General features: G+C 44.2%; 1 protein-coding gene across 1 annotated transcript in view; it reads right to left on the bottom strand.

The window, feature by feature from the left end:
* The window catches only part of MNAT1 (MNAT1 component of CDK activating kinase), a 334005-nt gene that overhangs the window by 251718 nt on the left and 62562 nt on the right, over positions 1 to 19725 (bottom strand). The window contains exon 2 of the mRNA XM_082242630.1: positions 7101 to 7253. Coding sequence (XP_082098756.1) covers positions 7101 to 7253 — 153 coding nt within the window. The remainder of the gene's footprint in view (positions 1 to 7100; positions 7254 to 19725) is intronic.

Here is a 19725-nt window from a genome sequence, read left to right as displayed (position 1 = left end):
TAGTGCCATAGTTGGGGTACAAACCTAGGACCCTAGTGCTGCTAGGTGGAAGTGCTAACCACTTAGCCACTCTGTTGCCCCAAATTCCTGGTCCCTCTTTGCGTTCTGCGGTTCCTTTTGCCAGGTATGCATCCCTACAGGATACAGTAGTTGGAGGATAAATTCGTGCTCTTTTTGAATTCATGATATAGCCGTAAACACTCAGTTGGGAATCATAGACAGCAGTTAAATAATTTATAAAGATACTTTTTTTTTTTTTAAATTAAAACAATAAACATGTTATTCTTACCTGATCTGTGCAATAATATTGCACAGAGCGGCCCCAGGCCTCCTTTTCTGGGGTCCCTCGCCAGCAATCTTGGCTCCTCCTCTTCTGTGTCTGCCACAATAGAAAGCCACTTCCTATGGGGCAGACATGCGGGCTGCATCTATAGAGACACACAGAGCAGCTAAACCCCACTCCTTACCCGCAGCATTTGATTGACAGCAGCAGGACCTAATGGCTGCTACCTCAGTCCCTGTGAGTAGAGGGAGAGAAGCGATGCACCTGGGCACAGAGCTAGATTGATTGAGAACTGAGGTATTTAGGGAGGTGGGGGGGGGGGGGGGGGAGCATAGCATGTTGAAAAAAACATTTTCCAGGGAATGCATTAGGGTAAAACATGATTTTTGTCTTACCGTAAAATCCTTTTCTCTGATGTTCATTGACGGACACAGCTCCAGACCTTTTTGACCCTTGGTTTATGCTGCCCCCTACAGAAGTAAAAAGTTTAACTACACATATAGGGCAGTCCCAGGGGGTATACTCCCACTTTCTGCTATAGGTCTTCAGTTTTGTAACAAGCAGTGTCAGAAGAACATAAAACCCAGCTCAATAGAGGGGCAGGTGCTGTGTCCATCAATGAACATCAGAGAAAAGGATTTTACGGTAAGAGAAAAATCCAGGTTTTCGCTTTCGTTCATTGACAGACACAGCTCTAGATCTTCTTGACCCTTGGGACATCCCAAAGCAGTGTCAACATGAGGGGTGTGAAGAACACAGCAACGAAACACACTTCCCAAAGGCTAAACATAGCCAACCAGGTAAAACAGGAGCTCAACCAGGAACAACTGGAGTTCACCTGACAAATACAAAAAACACCATCAAAGAGGACTAATCCTCTCCAACAGTGGCCTGCAAAACCTTGCGGCCAAAAGAAGCACCCGCAGATGGCAACACATCAACCTTCTAAAATTTTGTGAAAGTGTACACGGGCGACCAGGTGGTCGCCTTGCAAACCTGTACTACCGACGCCTGATGACGGAAGGCCCAAGAGGCACTAATCGCCCTCGTAGAATGCACCTTAACAAGGAAAGGAGGACCCTGACCCTTAATGGAATAGGCCTGCAACACCGTCTGCCTGATCCATCTAGAAATGGTCGCAGCAGACGCGGCCAGCCCCTTAGTGGGTCCATCCGTAAGGACAAAAAGAGAATCTGATTTTCGAGGCGACTCAGTCGCCGCCCGGTACACCCTGATTGCCCAAACCACATCCAAAGGATGTAAGGCAATCTCTTTAGGATGCTTAGGCTTCAGACACAAAGAAGGCAACACAATGTCTTCATTTAAATGGAAACCAGAGATGACTTTAGAAAAGAACAACTGGCCGGGACGAAGCACCACTTTGTCTCTGTGAACCACCAGATAGGGTGAACGACAACAAAAAAAAAAGGCGCTGGAGCTGCAGATCTAAATAATCCATGGGCATGGAGTGGGATACAAATGGAGGAGGAAATTGACAAGGGAATATAAGAAGTCCATGCACTTCACATAAGTACTATAAAGTCCATGTACTTAGGGCTGCCGTCAATGGGGACTGAAACCATGTATCCAAGGCTGCAATGTAGACAGAAGAGATAGGCACCTCTGAGTGCAGGTTTAAAATTTAATAGCAGTAAAAAACAATAGTAACTCACATGGAGGCTAGTACATGCAGGCACATCAAGAAAGTAGTGGATCAGGGGATCCTAGGTGGGTGTCAGTCCCATACGCTGGCGTCCTGTGAAGTGATGTAAGACCTGAGCAGCTTTGCTAGGTAACTGTCTGCGTTCCGACTGAGCAGTGGATAAATCTTCAGAACGAGACTTGGGATGCGATGACTCCAGCAGCGCGGGATCGTGACGTCACCGGTATGCGACACGTTTCTGAGCATGTGAGCTGCGGGTGTTGCGGCAGCCCCGCTTCTTTTTCAAAGCATTATTACACTAGTACAGTGTTTCTGAACTTCGGTCCTCAGGGCACACTAACAGGCCAGGTTAGCAAGAAAACTGAAATACATCACAGGTGATATCATTTGCTGCTCAGTGACTGCAGTATTCTAGTCTGCATCTCCCCAAGGTAATACTTAAAATCTGGCCTTTTAGTGTGCCTTGAGGACTGGAGGTGAGAAACACTGCACTAGTATGCCTACAGCTTAAATAGGCTACTTGAGAAGGGGGAAGGCACTCAGTAAACATATGTAAATGTGGGTCATAATACACATCCAGCTACCAGGAAAAACTGGGATAGGAGTAAATAGTCTCACAGGAGCATACAATATCAATTCCTCAGATTAAAAAAAAAAATAACAGCAAAAAGACAATAACACAGAAAATAAATTACAGAGTTATAAAATTAATGTTACTTATTAAGAAATGATAATAAAAAGAGGGGAAATCATAATCATATTTTAAATAATTTTAGACCTCATAGGATGCAGCTGATGGTGGGGAAACGTAAATAGTTGGAGAAATGTTTATATACAAGAAGGGCCTTCTGATATGAGTCTGAGTGACAATAAAGATGATAGAGCTATGCGTAGATGCATTCTAGGAAGCCATCAAAAAAATAAAGGGGGGGGGGAGGTTGTTAAAGGAAAAGGGGGAGGAGAAAGATGGATTGCATACAAGTCCTGAGAGATGACCGCCGGCTGAACAGGAACCGTATCGCATCCTGCAACTTCTGGAGTTTTACCCCTGGAAGAAACACTCGGACTGAGGCTATGTCTAGGGTCAGGCCCAGATAGTCCAGCTTGGTGGACAGGACCAGAACAGATTTTTGGAAATTCAGTTTAAATCCGAACTCTTGCAGAGTTCACACCGAAATGTCCAGACTGTCTTAAGGCATTCGGAGACTCTGCTCGCAGAAGGAGGTCGTCCAAGTACCCAAGTCCCTTCTGTCCCAGTCCCTTCCCTGCAATCCCCTTCTGCCTTAGCAACGCTAACACCGGGGCCAAAACATTTACCAACACCCGAGGAGCTGAGGCGAGACCAACGGAATTTGTTGGAATGGCATAGTCAAAGCCCAGACCTCAATCCAATAGAAAATCTGTGGTTAGACTTAAAGACTGCTGTTCACAAGCACAAACCATCCAACTTGAAGGAGCTGGAGAAGTTTTGCAAGGAGGAATGGGCAAAAATCCCAGTGGTAAGATATGGCAAGCTCATAGAGACTTATCCAAATCGACTTGGAGCTGTGATTGCCGCAAAAGGTGGCTCTACAAAGTATTGACTTTAGGGGGGTGAACAGTTATGCACATTGACTTTTTCTGTTATTTTGTCCTATTTGTTGTTTGCTTCACAATAAAAAAAAAAAAATCTTCAAAGTTGTGGGCATGTTCTGTAAATTAATTTCAGGTTGTGAGGCAACAAAACACGAAAAATGCCATGGGGGGGGTCTGGTGAATACTTTTGCATGGCACTGTACTGGACTATAAAGTTAAGCATCCTTGATACTGATAGAGGCCAGAAAATCCCCTTGATGAAGGGATGCCACTACTGTGGGAATGGACTCCATTTGAAATTCTGAACCTGTACAAAACGGTTCAAGGCCTTGAGATCCAGAATTGGACAGACCTTGCCTTCCTTCCTGGGAACAGTAAATAGGTTTGAATAAAACCCCTGAAAGCATTCAGATTCCGAAACCTGTACAATGACCCCCTGTGAAAGCATATCCCGTACCGCCCCAAGAAGGCCTCCTAGGCGATCTGGGGCCAAACGCAGGTTGGAAGGGAAGAACCTTGGCGGAGGCAAGGACCGGAACATGATCTTATAACCGGATCAAATCAACTCGTGGACCCATTTGCCTTGAATCAAGGAAGTCCACGGATCCGGAAAGTAGCAAAGACATCCCCCCATCCCAGATACAGGTGAGGGCGCCCCCCCTTCAGGAAATGGGCTTGTCTACGGTCCCGGAGGAACCTGCTCTTGACTTACCACGGCAGGGCCTCTTGGAATCCCCTGCGGAGTTACGGACGGATTTTGATCCCTGTTCCTTAGATCCCAAGGGACAAAAGGACCTCTTATGGGCTGAGAAGAAAGAGCCCCGTTTGCGACGAGACACTTTGCTCCTGGTAGTCTGTGGAAGCAGAGTGCTCTTACCTCCAATAAGACCCTTAATGATCTCTTCCATGGAAGCTCCGAACAAGCTGTCTCATAAAAGGGAGATTAGTCAATACTTTCTTGGAAGCCTGGTCCGCAGAACAGTATTTCAGCCATATCATGCGGCGAAGAGTCACCGCTGTCACGGACACCCTGCAGGCTAAGGGGGCCGTATCCAGAGAGACAACACAGATATACTACAACACCTGGACCAACTGGTCCGCCAGCTCCGCTTGGTCAGGAGGGGACTGTCCCCCTTCCAAATCCTGGCGCAGGAGCTTAGCATATTCCGTTAAGGTCTGGGAAACCAAGGTTATGGCAAAAACTGGCCGCAGAATAGAACTGGCCATGGTAAAAAAGGTATCGGACAAGAGATTCAGCTCTCTTGTCAAAAGGGTCCTTCAAGGACTGAGAGTTATCCACTGGGAGAAGGGTGGTTTTATTCAACCTGGAAACCTGCGAGTCCACCAGAGGTGGTACTGTCAGTTTCTTTAACAGGGACTCTTCAAAAAGGATACCATTCTAGCAAAGCACTTAGGGACCCCCGACTGTGCGTTTGGGGGAACCCCACTGACTCATGACAATGTTGTCGAAATAGGCGGGAAAGGGAAACCCCTCTGTCACTTTGGAGGCTCTGTGATACCAAATTGCACCTGCGCAGCCGACGCAGCAGTAGCTACACTTCAAAGTTTCCCGCACTGATACAATCAGCGCATCCACTAGCGCTTTTTCATCATGCGTGGCAGTAGTGGAAGAGGAATCATCCTCACTATCAGAGCACTCAGGGTGCGTGGACGCAGACCCAGTAGGTTGACTTGCGTCCACAGCGGCCAAATCAACCTCAGAGGAGACAGAGGATGCAGGTGAAGGCGGAGGAAGATTTTTGCTTGTCCTATTTTGGAGGGCCATATCTACTTTGGACACCAGTGACTGCAGGACCCCCGTCATAGCAGACAAGGGTGACTGGGACCCTGCGGGCCCTGCAGCCTCTGAGAGGGGGGTCAGATGGCAACACGTGCTCCAGGGACTCCATAGTTTACCTGGGGACTGCCAGCAAGAAGTGTAAAAATTGCTGTTAAAAGTTCCCCCCCCACCACTGCACCAGCGGCACCACAAGTCCCAGCGCACCAAATACCGCTGTAGCAGAAAGAGGGAGCCATTTAGCACCCCCTCCTCAGATGCAGAGCCTGAGAGCTGGGCTGCGCTTCATGCGGCGATCAAAGAGAAAGAGGAAGTTCAGGAACTGCCATTAGAGGCCCACCCCCGATTCACCATTCCATAGGCTTCAAAAACATGGCCGCCGCGTGATAGCAATGGGAAACTACAAGAAAGCGGCCACCGAACCATACAAAAAATGCCGCCGATTATACATGCAGTCATCCACGGCAAATTGGCAGCTACACGGGGCGCCCACGTGGCTCCCAGGACCCCTCCCCCGGGGTACCCCAGGTACACCAGGACCTCCCACCAAGACCATCGCCCTCAAAAAACGCGTTTTGCGCAACCGGCGTCCCCCGCCCTTGCCCCCAACACCCTCAAGAAAAACAAGGTATGGCCCCGGGGGGGGGGGATGGGTGAATGGGGGTGGTCTGCAGAGGGACCCCGATAGTGATGGGGAGCGACAGGAGGGAAGGAAGGGCATTGGGGGTCTGACCAACCCAGGGAGGGGACCCCACGTCCACCCAGAAAAACCACCAGAAAGGAGGGGGGACACTACTTGCCACACCTTGGGACCGGGCGGCCACAGCTCCAGGCAGACCACCGCACCATCTTGGAATGTGGGTGCAACGGGCCAGAGACTCGCTGTGACTCAGGTCCTGAACAGGGCTGTGAGCAGGGCTATGCGTCCTCGTGAGGCGTTTAACTTGCCGGCCAGCCCCCATCCAGTGGGGCTATGTTGTGGCCAACCTAGCGCAGAGCTAATTTCGGGTCGCATTCCCTGGCCAAACTGGGAAGACCATAAGGATCTAGGATATCCAGTCGTCGCCAAGTCCGGCAGTTGATTGTAGTTCTCACAGGAACAGAATTGATTGTAGTTCTCACAGAAACAGAAAACAATAAAAGAAGAAAAACATCAGTTTAAAAGGGAAAAAATGCTAGGACCAGATATCCCAGCAAGGAACTAGGTCCTTATTCCTGACTAGGCAGGAAAAAAAACTGAGGACCTATAGCAGGAAGTGGGAGTATACCCCCTGGGACTGCCCTATTGGCGTAGTCAAACTTTTTTTCACCTAATGTCCTACTCCTGAAGGGAGCAGCATAAACCAAGAGTCAAGAAAATCTGGAGCTGTGTCCGTCAATGAATGAAAGAGAAAAAATGTTTTACCTTTAGAACCACTTAATTTGGAGCCCAAAGCAGAAAAATCTGAGCAGAGTTGGTCCAGCTTAATGGCAGCAAAAACAATAAAACAGATCACAAAGAGACATGGTAGTTGGCACCACTGGGCAACCTCCCATAGGCGAAGCATCAAAAGACACCTGTATAACTATCTCCCAGAACAGTCCATCTGCTGTCCACCACTGGTGTCCACCTAAATATAGTTAATGACTGAAAGACTATATTTAGCAAGCGCCAGCAAAGAGTCTAGGCACGTACAAGTGCTCTGTAGAACAGGATCACATTAGATACAGTAACATCCTAAACATATTATTTGTACCTGGTCCATGAAGGTAATAAGCAAAAAAAAAAAAAAAAAGCTTACATTTTTATGATCTTTTTGCGGATCTCCACTTCTTTATCAATTGTGGGGTCTTCAAAGAGCTGCACTCTAAAGTTACTTTTTCGGAGGGGTGTGTTGCACTCCTGGCAAGTACCAGAACCTCGAACAAAAAGTAAATCAACACAACTTTCACACCTAGAAAAACAAGAAAATTAAATGTGAGAAAAGCACAGTATTGAACAATGCAAAGAAATTGTATCTTTGTTAAAGCACACATTATTGCAGTTCTGTACTAATTACAGATTGAATGTATTAATTTAAATGCAAGCAGTTCAGTCAGAGTTTGTACCAGCCTCTTGCAGTCCACATTTTAAACAGAGCTCAGACTGGGAGACAGAAGCAGTACAAGAAAACTATGCAACTATGGATATAGGATTGTGTATATGGGATTGTATGGTTGCATTTTCTTTTTTGTTGGTTGAGCTAGATGGACTTGTGTCTTTTTTCAACCTATTTAAAACATTCAGCAAAGCTACAGTACATATGGGCTAAAAAAGGAGAACGCTGATAGATGTAGAGAAGTAGTCCCTAAACCACGGTTCCAGGGGCCAGATGTGGCCCTTTTCTTGTCTTTATCTGACCCTTAGGGCACTATTCCATTAACTGACAGCAATGATGAGACTCCATTTCTTGTACGGATACCATTGATGGCACTATTCTTCCCATTGATACTCACAACGGGGCCCTCTTACTTCCAATAAAACCAATGATGCATTTTTGGATTTTCTCACTACTTTGGGTCATGATGACAATCATCAGTGAGACAAATAGTATGAATGATTCCAGTGGGACACAGCAAAAAAAAAAACATTTGTAAAAATAAAATTCATGGCGATAGCTTGCATGTGTACGAGGGGACAGGGCACTTTAAAAATCCTTATATATTTTAATAACTAGTTTTTTTTTTTTTTTACACTGTCCCTTTTAATTTTTTTTTTATCACTTTTATTCCCATCACCCTTGTGATAGAAAAAAGGCAGGACGGGTCCTCTTTTTGGAGACATCTGGGGGTCTCTCAAATCCCTCCTCTACCCCGGAAAGCATGAGATAAAAATAAATAAAAACACACTGATCTCAGCTTTCCAGAAAAAAAAAAAAAAAATGACAGCGTTTACATCTGTCAAAACCAGAAGTGACAGCATGACGTCGCTTCCAGCCTCCCAGGAGCATAGAGATGGGTAGGGACCATCTGGTCCACATCCAGCTTTATGGTAACCCAGCAGATGCACCGGATCGCATACCAGGCTCTCCTCCTGCTGCCTGTAAAAGAAATCCAGCCGATAGGATGGCTTTTACAAAAAACTGAATCGCTGGCTGAAAAGAAAGAAAAAAAGGATACGAGATGCCTGTAGCTGCAGGCATTATTTTGATAAAACCACTTCAATCTAAGGATGTCCATGAAAGTCCTATGTTTAGAAAGTGGTTAAAGAGGACCTCCTATCAGCATCTACAAATACTGTAATACAATATAACATAATATAATATAACATAATGACTTACAGGTCCAGGGATCCAGCACTGCCCTCACCCGAGTCGATTCTTCAATGGACTTCAGGGTCCCAGTGCCAGAATCCTAACTAAGGGAACCAGCAGTGAAGCCTTGCAGCTTCACAGGCAGCTTCCCACTGCGCATGCACGAGCAGCACTGGCTGCTGTTTGTGAATGGTCCCACAATCCTGGGACCTGTGATGTGTCCCAGAAGGCTGCGAAGGGGTGAACTTCCACTCAGATCGCTGCAGCAATCCAATCAGAAGTGGGGGGAATGCCAAATGTGGAAGAATAAAAATATGGAACATTAAAATTACCAAAAAATGTACTATGGGTAAACAACTTACCCTAATCCCACTTGTGGGCTTGTACCGTTGTAAAAAATCGTTATGTCTGACATGTGGACATGTACAACATGGTCTAAAGTCCTTCCCCTACCAATGGGAAAACTTTTCGCATCAGTGCCTTCCATAATTGTTCCTCCCTGCACGAAGCCTATTGCCGCTCTTGCCCCTGTGGGTTACTTTATGTAGGCCGTATTATGCGCACTCTATGCAAAAGGTTCGATGAACACCGCTTGTTTTTAGAGGAGGGCAATAGAAAGCATAGTGTACCATGTAATTTCTCTGAATTTCACAATAAAGTTTCACAAGAGCTTAAGGTATGGGTTGAGTTCATATCAGACACATTACCACCATTCAAACATTTCCAACGACTGTGTCAGCAGGAAACTTATTGGATTTTTACACTAGATACTCTAGCAACAAAAGGTCTGAACAAAGAAATTGAGACTAGTACAGTATGGTTGTCTAATTCGTTATCCAGACGTAGACTCTTAGTGAGATGTATATATCTACCAAACATTAGGGTGGCGCATTGCAATAGATTTTAGACTATTGTTATCCATTGTCTTCATCATATCTCATCATGAACTATTTACCTTTACGAATTTTCAGTTTTTTTTATCATTCCCAAATGCCTTTTAATTATAATTCATCATCTACTACAGCTTTGGGTGGTAAGTAGTATATAGTAGTATACGCACATGGTTTGCTGTATTAACCGGTGCATAAAACTTTTTAGCCCTTGGAGTCTATGCGTGGGGTGTGTGTGTGGTCCCCGGTTTGGTGGTGTACACATGCCAGACTTGAACTAATTGAACCCTGCATTACATATTAGTAATTATATTCATTATGTTTACAATAATGAGGGGTCTATTTGTATTGTCAGGATATACATGTCTTCTTTTAGTTCCGTATACTTTGTTGCATTAAATTAGCTCAATAATTCCCACACATACTACTCCTCACTACATTGCATCCTATTAATATTCACTCTTATTTTTCTCCCTCTTTTTATTTAAATGTATTATTGCATTTTTTATGTATTGTACTTGCACCCTTGCTCATTGCTCCCTCTTATTTAAAATTATTGCATTTTTTATGTATTGTACTTGCACCCTTGCTCATTACACATTGTCATTCTTTTTTATATACTATCTATATATATATATTTTTTTATATATATGGTATATATATATATATATATATATATATATATATACATATAGGTTTTTATATACAGTGGGTACGGAAAGTATTCAGACCCCCTTAAATTTTTCACTCTTTGTTATATTGCAGCCATTTGCTAAAATCATTTAAGTTCATTCTTCTTCCTCATGAATGTACACATAGCACCCCATACTGACAGAAAAACACAGAATTGTTGACATTGTTGCAGATTTATTAAAAAAGAAAAACTGAAATATCACATGGTCCTAAGTATTCAGACCCTTTGCTCAGTATTTAGTAGAAGCCCCCTTTTGATCTAATACAGCCAGGAGTCTTTTTGGGAAAGATGCAACAAGTCTTTCACACCTGGATTTGGGGATCCTCTGCCATTCCTCCTTGCAGATCCTCTCCAGTTCTGTCAGGTTGGATGGTAAACGTTGGTGGACAGCCATTTTTAGGTCTCTCCAGAGATGCTCAATTGGGTTTAAGTCAGGGCTCTGGCTGGGCCATTCAAGAACAGTTACGGAGTTGTTGTGAAGCCACTACTTCGTTATTTTAGCTGTGTGCTTAGGGTCATTGTCTTGTTGGAAGGTAAACCTTCGGCCCAGTCTGAGGTCCAGAGCACTCTGGAGAAGGTTTTTGTCCAGGATATCCCTGTACTTGGCCGCATTCATCTTTCCCTCGATTGCAACCAGTCGTCCTGTCCCTGCAGCTGAAAAACACCCCCACAGCATGATGCTGCCACCACCATGCTTCACTGTTGGGACTGTATTGGACAGGTGATGAGCAGTGCCTGGTTTTCTCCACACATACCGCTTAGAATTAAGGCCAAAAAGTTCTATTTTGGTCTCATCAGACCAGAGAATCTTATTTCTCACCATCTTGGAGTCCTTCAGGTGTTTTTTAGCAAACTCCATGCGGGCTTTCATGTGTCTTACACTGAGGAGAGGCTTCCGTCGGGCCACTCTGCCATAAAGCCCCGACTGGTGGAGGGCTGCAGTGATGGTTGACTTTCTACAACTTTCTCCCATCTTCTGACTGCATCTCTGGAGCTCAGCCACAGTGATCTTTGGGTTCTTCTTTACCTCTCTCACCAAGGCTCTTCTCCCCCGATAGCTCAGTTTGGCCGGATGGCCAGCTCTAGGAAGGGTTCTGGTCGTCCCAAACGTCTTCCATTTGAGGATTATGGAGGCCACTGTGCTCTTAGGAACCTTAAGTGCAGCAGAAATATTTTTGTAACCTTGGCCAGATCTGTGCCTTGCCACAATTCTGTCTCTGAGCTCTTCAGGCAGTTCCTTTGACCTCATGATTCTCATTTGCTCTGACATGCATTGTGATCTGTAAGGTCTTATATAGACAGGTGTGTGGCTTTCCTAATCAAGTCCAATCAGTATAATCAAACACAGCTGGACTCAAATGAAGGTGTAGAACCATCTCAAGGATGATCAGAAGAAATGGAAAGCACCCGAGTTAAATATATGAGTGTCACAGCAAAGGGTCTGAATACTTAGGACCATGTGATATTTCGTTTTTTCTTTTTTAATAAATCTGCAACAATGTCAACAATTCTGTGTTTTTCCGTCAATATGGGGAGCTGTGTGTACGTTCATGAGGAAGAAGAATGAACTTAAATGATTTTAGCAAATGGCTGCAATATAACAAAGAGTGAAAAATTTAAGGGGGTCTGAATACTTTCCGTACCCACTGTATATATCCAAATAAATCCCTTTAATTGTGGTTCCCTTTAAGACAGGCATTCAGCTCGTACTACCAGCTATTTGTCTTGAACACCACCCCCCTTAGGACCTATATTAAACACAGGCATCAAGTAATCAGGTCTGAGGAAGAAGTGGAAACTACGAAATGCGTTACTGCCCCCCATTCACAGCAGCACAGATGATGTAAATTCTAGCCCGGCCTCATTTGCATTTAAATGCTGGTTACCGCAGTTCCTGGCCACATCCTCCAATGAGCAGACTGCAAAAACGAGTGCCGAACGAGACCCGAAGCACCCTGCCACGGATTACTAGACGTGCCTGTAAATTTTATAGACAATGTGAGTTGATCACTGTCTATTTAAAAAATTAAAGTGATTTTACATACTGCACTTAGTCTGGTTCCTCCCTGTATTTAATAAAGGATAAATTTCTCCTTTTATAACATGTTAAACCCATATTTAGAGTGCAACATGTTACTAAGTCAGCATCAAACTCCTCCCCCACGTGACAGCAGGCAGGAGCTCCTCTCCCAGCATCAGTTTCACAATTTGAAAAGAGCACAGCAGTTCACTCTCCCCAACCATACCCTCCCCTACCCCCTGCATCATTCAGTGCTGTGAATGAAAGAAAACTACCACTACTGTCAATCATTGCAGGGGACGGCTTGTAGTTTTTAATGAACTACAATGACACTGGTGAGCGCTCTAGTAGTTCATTGATTCTTCCTACCATTCAGTAACTGCCTGCCCCGACCCAGCTACACTGACAGTCTGCAGGAGCCTGACACTGCACTCGTGATCTGCTAATTAATACTTAACAGGCTCCCAACAATAAACATTTTAAAAACGCACATTTATTTAAAAGAAAGGTGTAAATCTGCTCACACTGGCATATAGGAGGACTAATGACAATTATTTTGACAGTCTGGTGAAAGAAGCAATCTATTGAGGGCCTGTGATTGTAAAAATCTAAAAGTATATGTAATTCTTTTTTTTTTTTTTTTTTTTTTTGCTGTGTCCCACAGGAATCATTCATACTATTTGTCTCACTGATAATTGTCATCATGACCCAAAGTAGTGCAAAAATCCAAAAATGTAGGTTATCACAAGAACATGGAATAGAGAATTAGGCTGGGTTCAAACTGCCACACGAGTGGCTCACAGCTGGGGTCCGGTGCGTCCCTGTTCACCGTTTTAGGTCCAATTTCAGTCCGAATTTTGGGCTGAATTCGGACCTGAAATGGACCAGAAGATGCACAGGACTGTCGCTCCGGAGATATGTGAATCGGATCCATAGAGAGCCGGTCACAATCTCCTGACATGGGTATTGGAAACCCGGCATCCAAGTCGCAATAGTGTGAACTCAGCCTTAATCTTTCAATGGGGATGCCTGTCCCAGTGACATCTGTATAAGAGGAGACTTCCCTCACTTCAGAAATGTCCCCCCCCCCCTTCCTTTGTGTCTGCAGGACAGGAAGTAAAGACAAATCTCCCCAATGGTAAACCGATAAAAAAAAATAAAAAACACCTGACAGGGGGTTTAAACTTTCCATACCCTTTGCAAAACTAAGCATCTTGGTTTTACAAACACATTAACCTCTTGCAGACTGCCGCACGACTATATACGGCGGCAGTCAGCCCCTCACAGACAAAGTGACGTAGGGGTACGTCACTAGCCTGTGAGGCTCCATGGGGTGAGCGCGCGCCGCTAGAAGCGTGGTCCCACCCCCGCTTGTTCGCTGACTCCCCTGCGCGTGTGACCGGCGGACCCAATGTCCGCCGGTCACTCGCGATCGTCGGGTGGAGAGGGAGAAAGGCAGGCGGCTAATGTAAACAAAGCCGCCTGTCATTTTCCCCTGTGTAAGAACAGAGATCATACGGTCCTGCTATGTAGGATCGTATTTCTCTGTTGTTACACAAACAGCCACATCCCTTCACAGTTAGAAACACGCCCCTAGGGACACACTTAAGCCCTCCTTCCCCAATAAAGTTAACCCCTTCCCTGCCAGTGTCATTTTTACAGTAACAGTGCATATTTTTAGCACTGATTACTGTAGTAATGTCACTGGTACTCCCAAAAGTGTCAAAAATGTCAGTCAAGGGTCCGATCTGTCCGCCACAATGTCGCAGTCCCACAAAAAAAAAAAAAAAAAAAAAAAAAAAATCGCAGATCGCCGCCATTACTCGTTAAAAAAAAATATATAATAATAATAAAAATGACAAAAATCTTTCCCTTAGTTAGTAAACGCAATATCTTTTGCGCAAACCAATCAAAATACGCTTATTGCGATTTTTTTTACCAAACATATGTAGCAAAAAACAAATTGGCCTAAAATGTTAAAAAATTTTGATTTTTACATTTTTTTTGGGAATTTCATATAAAAAAAATTTGAAAAATAGTTATTTTTGCAAAATTGTCGCTTTTGTTTATAGCGCATGATCAAAAAAAAAAAAAAAAATCGCACAGGTGATCAAATACCACCAAAAGAAAGCTCTGTTCATGGGAAAAAAAGGACGTCAATTTCATTTGGGTACAGCGTCGCACGACCGCGCAATTGTCCGTTAAAATAGGCCCTGGTCAGGAAGGGGGTAAAATCTTCCGGGGCTTAAGTGGTTAAGGACCCCTATGTAATCGGCACAGGAACCCTATATTTACCCTTTTTTTTTACCAGAAAAAAGTTTTCTGAAATTATATTGGGATTATGCAACCTATCCAGATGTACATTGTACCAGGTCAATGAATGAATGTAGACGCACACTTACTGTACTTTGCAGTTCAGTTCACAAATGCACAAAAAACGTTGTTTGCACACAAAGCCCTTGTATAAAAGGAAATATTATGCAGACTACTTCAAAGTGAACCAGTACGGCATTTGCACAATAAGATCAACAAGAAACAGGTTTTTGCATGTTTATTTTTCAAGGCGTGTGTATTTTAGTTTTTGTGATTTTTGCACGAAAGAAGCCTTAATTATAATGTGAGTGGCAGCTGCCTTTTCAATGACTCGTAAATTTTATGTTGAACAGCTTACTCAGAACGGAGTGGTGGGGGGTGGGAGAAAGCTATACATTTATTGTACACTTTATCGACACCTAATTCTTGTTGGGCAAGAAACCTGAAATTCAACGCTGAAACGTCCTTGAGAAGAATTCACAAGGCAATACACACAGACAATGAATTATTTCTGGAAATCTTAACAGCAAATCTAGAGGTGTGGTTGGGTTACCAATGGATAAAACAATTCACCCTGTTCTACCCACCGATGTTTTAAACGGACAATGTTTCACGTTTTATAGATTTAATTACAATTTAAAAAAAATGTGCGTGTATGCTGTGTAATGGTCAGCATGAACGTTTCCGAGATAGAAACATATCTTGTGTTCCGTTAAACATAACCTGATATTTAATACCCGCTATCTGCAAAATTCAGCCAACTTTCCATTTCAGCAATTAGAGGAGCACAGAAGTAGGAATCAAACGATATAGTTTCTTCAAGGCCGATACCGATTTTTTCGGTCACTCTTCAGGCCAATAGCCGATATTAGGTGCTGATATTCTGTACATTTAAAGTTTTGAAAAATCAACACAATTTTCGAAAAAAATCTGGTACTGAACATGTTAACGTTTATTAAAATTTTTAACATTGAGGGCTCATTCTTCACACCATACCTGCCTGCATGAAAATGGATAGGAAAACGGCACAGACTTCACTTGCAGAGACATGTTTCACATCCGTTTTCATGCACAATTCAGTCAGTTTTCATGCACATTGTGTGGTGTGAACACTGAACAGGCCACATAGAGAAGAACCATTGTTTTTTGTGCACTTGCAGAAAGTGTGCAGCAAAACAGATGTCTCTGTCTATACCATGGTGTGACTGAACGAACGAGGCCTAGAAGTAGACAACTGTAAAACAAAGGGCTTGAAAAATAAAAACTTTTTAAAGGCTTCCCAAAACATAGAAAAATGGCATAAACTGCTGCAGTGCACTCACTGTAATGATTACATTTAAATCACTACAGCAGTGCAAAAGCTAGACAGTGGACACTATAGTTACTTAAATACTCCCAGTTAAGCACAACAATATTATAGTGCAGAAAGCATAACATTTCAGCATGTTCACCTGAAACGGCTTCCGTTTTTTTTTTTTTTTTCATATATTGCTGCCACTTCACTAAAAACACGCTCACTTGGTACTGAGGAAGGAGGAGCAGAAAGGTATCTTCTAGCATGAGAGGCAAGTCTTTTGTAGCGTGCCTCATTTTCTTTCCACCACTGAAGATCACCTCTTCTTCTGTCAACTACTGGTTCCTTCAAATAGAGATGAAGTTCATCATCCAGGCCGATTATTGCAGATTCAGAAGAATCCTCAGCATGAGGCTCCAATAAAACCCTGACCATCAATTCGACCACAATGAAGATTCTCTTCTGTCCGTTGTCATTTTGGACATTTGTCTGTTTTTTACAGCATCCTGCTCTTCCAGATTAGAAACATGCTCTTCCTGGCTTGACATTTCGGCAGGAACCTCCTGTTGAATATCTTCGCTCAGCCTTGGGCTAAACATCATCAGAAGAGAAAGCATCATCAGAATAGAGAAAAAGAGAAAGCAAGAGTCTTGTATCGAGGATCCAATAGACATGCCAGCACAACATTTTTATTCTCTTCATGCTTCTCAAAACATTTGGTGAGGCTTTCCCTCATGGCCTGCCTACATGTTTCAATGCCGAATGTGTTGGGTCCTTCATTCTCCTGAAGAAGCATCTCTAGCACTCTCACACATGGGATGACAGATGACACAGATGAGTCGTAACGACTCACCTCTAGTGTCACTTTTACTATGGGGAGGAGGGTCTCAATGACATTGGCTATAATGCCCCACTGATCAGCAGTAGGACAAGAATATCCTCCATATTCACCTGAATAGATGGTAAGAGCTCGCTTCTGTTCCAGCATTCTTTGCAGCATGTGAAGTGTTGAGTTCCATCGTGTTGGAACAGCCTGAATCAAGTTGTTTTTGGGTAGGCCAAGGTCTTTCTGAATGCACCTCAGTCACTGCTTGGCAAGGATTGAATGGTGGAAATGGCCCAAGCACCTGTTCAGCATGCAAATTATATGAATCAAAGCTCTCTGGCTTGACAGACCTTTATTTACCACAAGTTGCAGGGTGTGTGCCATGCAATTGAGGTCTGACACTTCAGAAAGCCTCATTCCTTTCACTACGTTTGCTCCGCTGCCTCGAAGCACAAGTATCACCCAGTCTTTGTTTATTCCCCAGTCTTCAAGCATGCCTAGAATTTCTCGATTGTACTCCCCAATGGGAGATCCTTGCATCACTTTTGTATTCAACACCAATTGCCTTTTTGTCCATCCGCTGTCAATAAAGTGGTATGTAAGACTCATTAGTGACTGTTTGTCCTGACCAGCAGTCAATCGTGAATGAGAGTGAGTTGTCAGCATTCTCTGGTTGCAGCATAGTCTTTACTTTCTGAACTACCTTTCCCAGCATTTCAGTTCGAAAATACTTTTCACTCTTCAGTGTGTACCTTGGCTCAGCTATGGACATCAACCGCTTAAATCCAGAGTCCGACACCATTGTAAATGGCTGGTTATCAGTGACCATCATCTCTGTGACTACTTTGTTCAGCAGTTGGGATCTTCCATCCAAATTTAGCCACCTGTTTTTTTTTTTCTGAAACATATCTGTTATTGTTATCTGAGGTAGTGGAGGTATTTTACCTTGTGATTCAGTTTTTTTTTTTGTGCAGTTCAACATGATGAACTCTTAAATGGGCCCAAATATTTGACTTATTTTTGTTTCTTGCAGTTGCTGATCCCATGCTTACATTGTTTTTGCATGTGTTGCACACTGCTGCTTTTCTTGGATATGGTGGAGACAAGAAATAGTCCCCCACCACACTTTTACTTTTTCTGTCTGCATCCATCTCCATTGCAATCTGAAAGTTTATTCTGAAGAAGGTTAAAAAAAAAAAAGGCTGGCTGGCACCCTGCTGTGCGTGGGTGGCTGGCTGGCACCTGGCCGTGGGTTGGTTGGCTGTTGGCTGGCACCCTGCTGCTGTGGCTGGCTGGCACAGGGGATGTGGGTGGGTGGGTGGCTGCTGGCTGGGGTGTCCTCCCTGGTGTTCACTGTCCAAAAACAAGGGAGGCGGCCTAAGAAGCCAGAACATGCAGGCCCAGTGCGCGGATGTGCATGGCGCAGAATAGGCATTGTCGCGTCTTCCGCGCACAATATCCGTCATATCGGCAAGTTTCGTGACCAATACTGATACTTGACTGAATGCAAATAAATCAGCGCTGCTCTTTAGATTAAAGGACTCTCAATATACTCCTAAGTATAAAAACGAATGTGAGTCAGTGACTCAACCTGTGATCACCCTAAATTAATAAAACGTGTATATGGTAGTGTCTAGAACAGCGGTCTTCAAACTTTGGCCCTCCAGTTGTTCAGGAACTACAATTCCCATCATGCCTAGTCATTTCTGTGAATATCAGAGTTTTACAATGCCTCATGGGATGTGTAGTTTCACAACAGCTGGAGGGCCGTAGTTTGAGGATGCCTGGTCTAGAATGTATAAAACAAGTAGATATAAATTTCTTATAACAATATTAGTGCTGTATCTATAAAAAGTATAAATGGGTGATATAATCTGGGATTTAAAATATAAATGTAAAGTGCCAGCAATATATATCTAGATAACAGCAATGAACTCTAATAAATTACAAATGCATCATATAAATAAATAAATTGAGTGAATATATATCTATCTCATAAAGAATATAAATCCAGTGAAAAAATAATAATAAAGTGACAAGTGCTAGTGCGAATCGTCCATAAACTGCTCTCCCTTCTGTTCTTTAGTCCCTAAATAATGCAGTTCATAAATGCTTAAAAGTGACCGGTGTCCACTGTTCAGGTATATTACATTTGTAATCTCTCACTATGGTCAGTGCTGCAAACCGTGCTCCCCTCTTTCCTCCCTACTTACCAGAGGCAGGTAGGGTATGGGCCATTCAGATCTTCACAGGGGTAAACCTTGCACTTCCCACAGGGATGTGGGCCACTCCAGCATTTCCTCCTATACTCCGGGGCTAGCTCCTCCTCAATTCCACATACCAGCCACCATATAAAGAGAACATGCTTCCATAGTGTAGTATATTAACCGCTTGCCGCCCGCCCGCCGTCATATGACGGCGGAGCGGTGCGACCATTATCCTGGGCCGCCGTCATATGACGGCGGCACTTTAAGCAGGGCAGGCGCGCGATCGCGTGCGCGCCGCCCTGCACTGCCGGTGTCGGGGTGTCCCCGGGACACCCCCCGTCACCGGCAGGGGGGAAACAGCCAATGGGCGTGGCCGTTTCCCACGTGATCGGCTGTGTTCCAATGACACAGCCGATCACAATGAAGGCGCCCACAAGATGACCGCGCATGCGCGATCGGGAGCGCGCAGCGCGGTCATGTCGGTGGCACTGTGTTCCGTAGGAACACAGCTGTCACCGGCGGTAGTAAACAGTCACTGACAGTGACTGTTTACTATGTGATCGGCTGTGAATCCATTCACAGCCGATCACAAAATGTAAACAAAGAGCAGTAACTCAGTGTTACTAGCTCTTCTCTCCTCATACAGTTTCCAGTATGAGGGGAGCAGAGCTAGAAACACTGAGTTACTGCTCTGTGTACCTGTAAAATGTAAAAGCACAGTAAAATCACACAAATAAAAGGTCCCCACACAGTCCTCAGTCCCCCCCCAATGTCACCTGTCACCCAACAGTCACCTCATCAGTGCCCAGAAATTGACACCTATAACGTTCACATGTGAGGGTAGCGATCGCAGGCAGAATCACAGCGATTCTGCCCGCGATCCGGAAATC

This window comes from Pelophylax lessonae, assembly GCF_965119305.1.
Source record: "Pelophylax lessonae genome assembly, chromosome: 13".
Lineage (NCBI taxonomy): Eukaryota > Metazoa > Chordata > Amphibia > Anura > Ranidae > Pelophylax > Pelophylax lessonae.
Note: the sequence above shows the minus strand (reverse complement) of the source record. Positions and strands in the feature narration are given on the sequence as shown.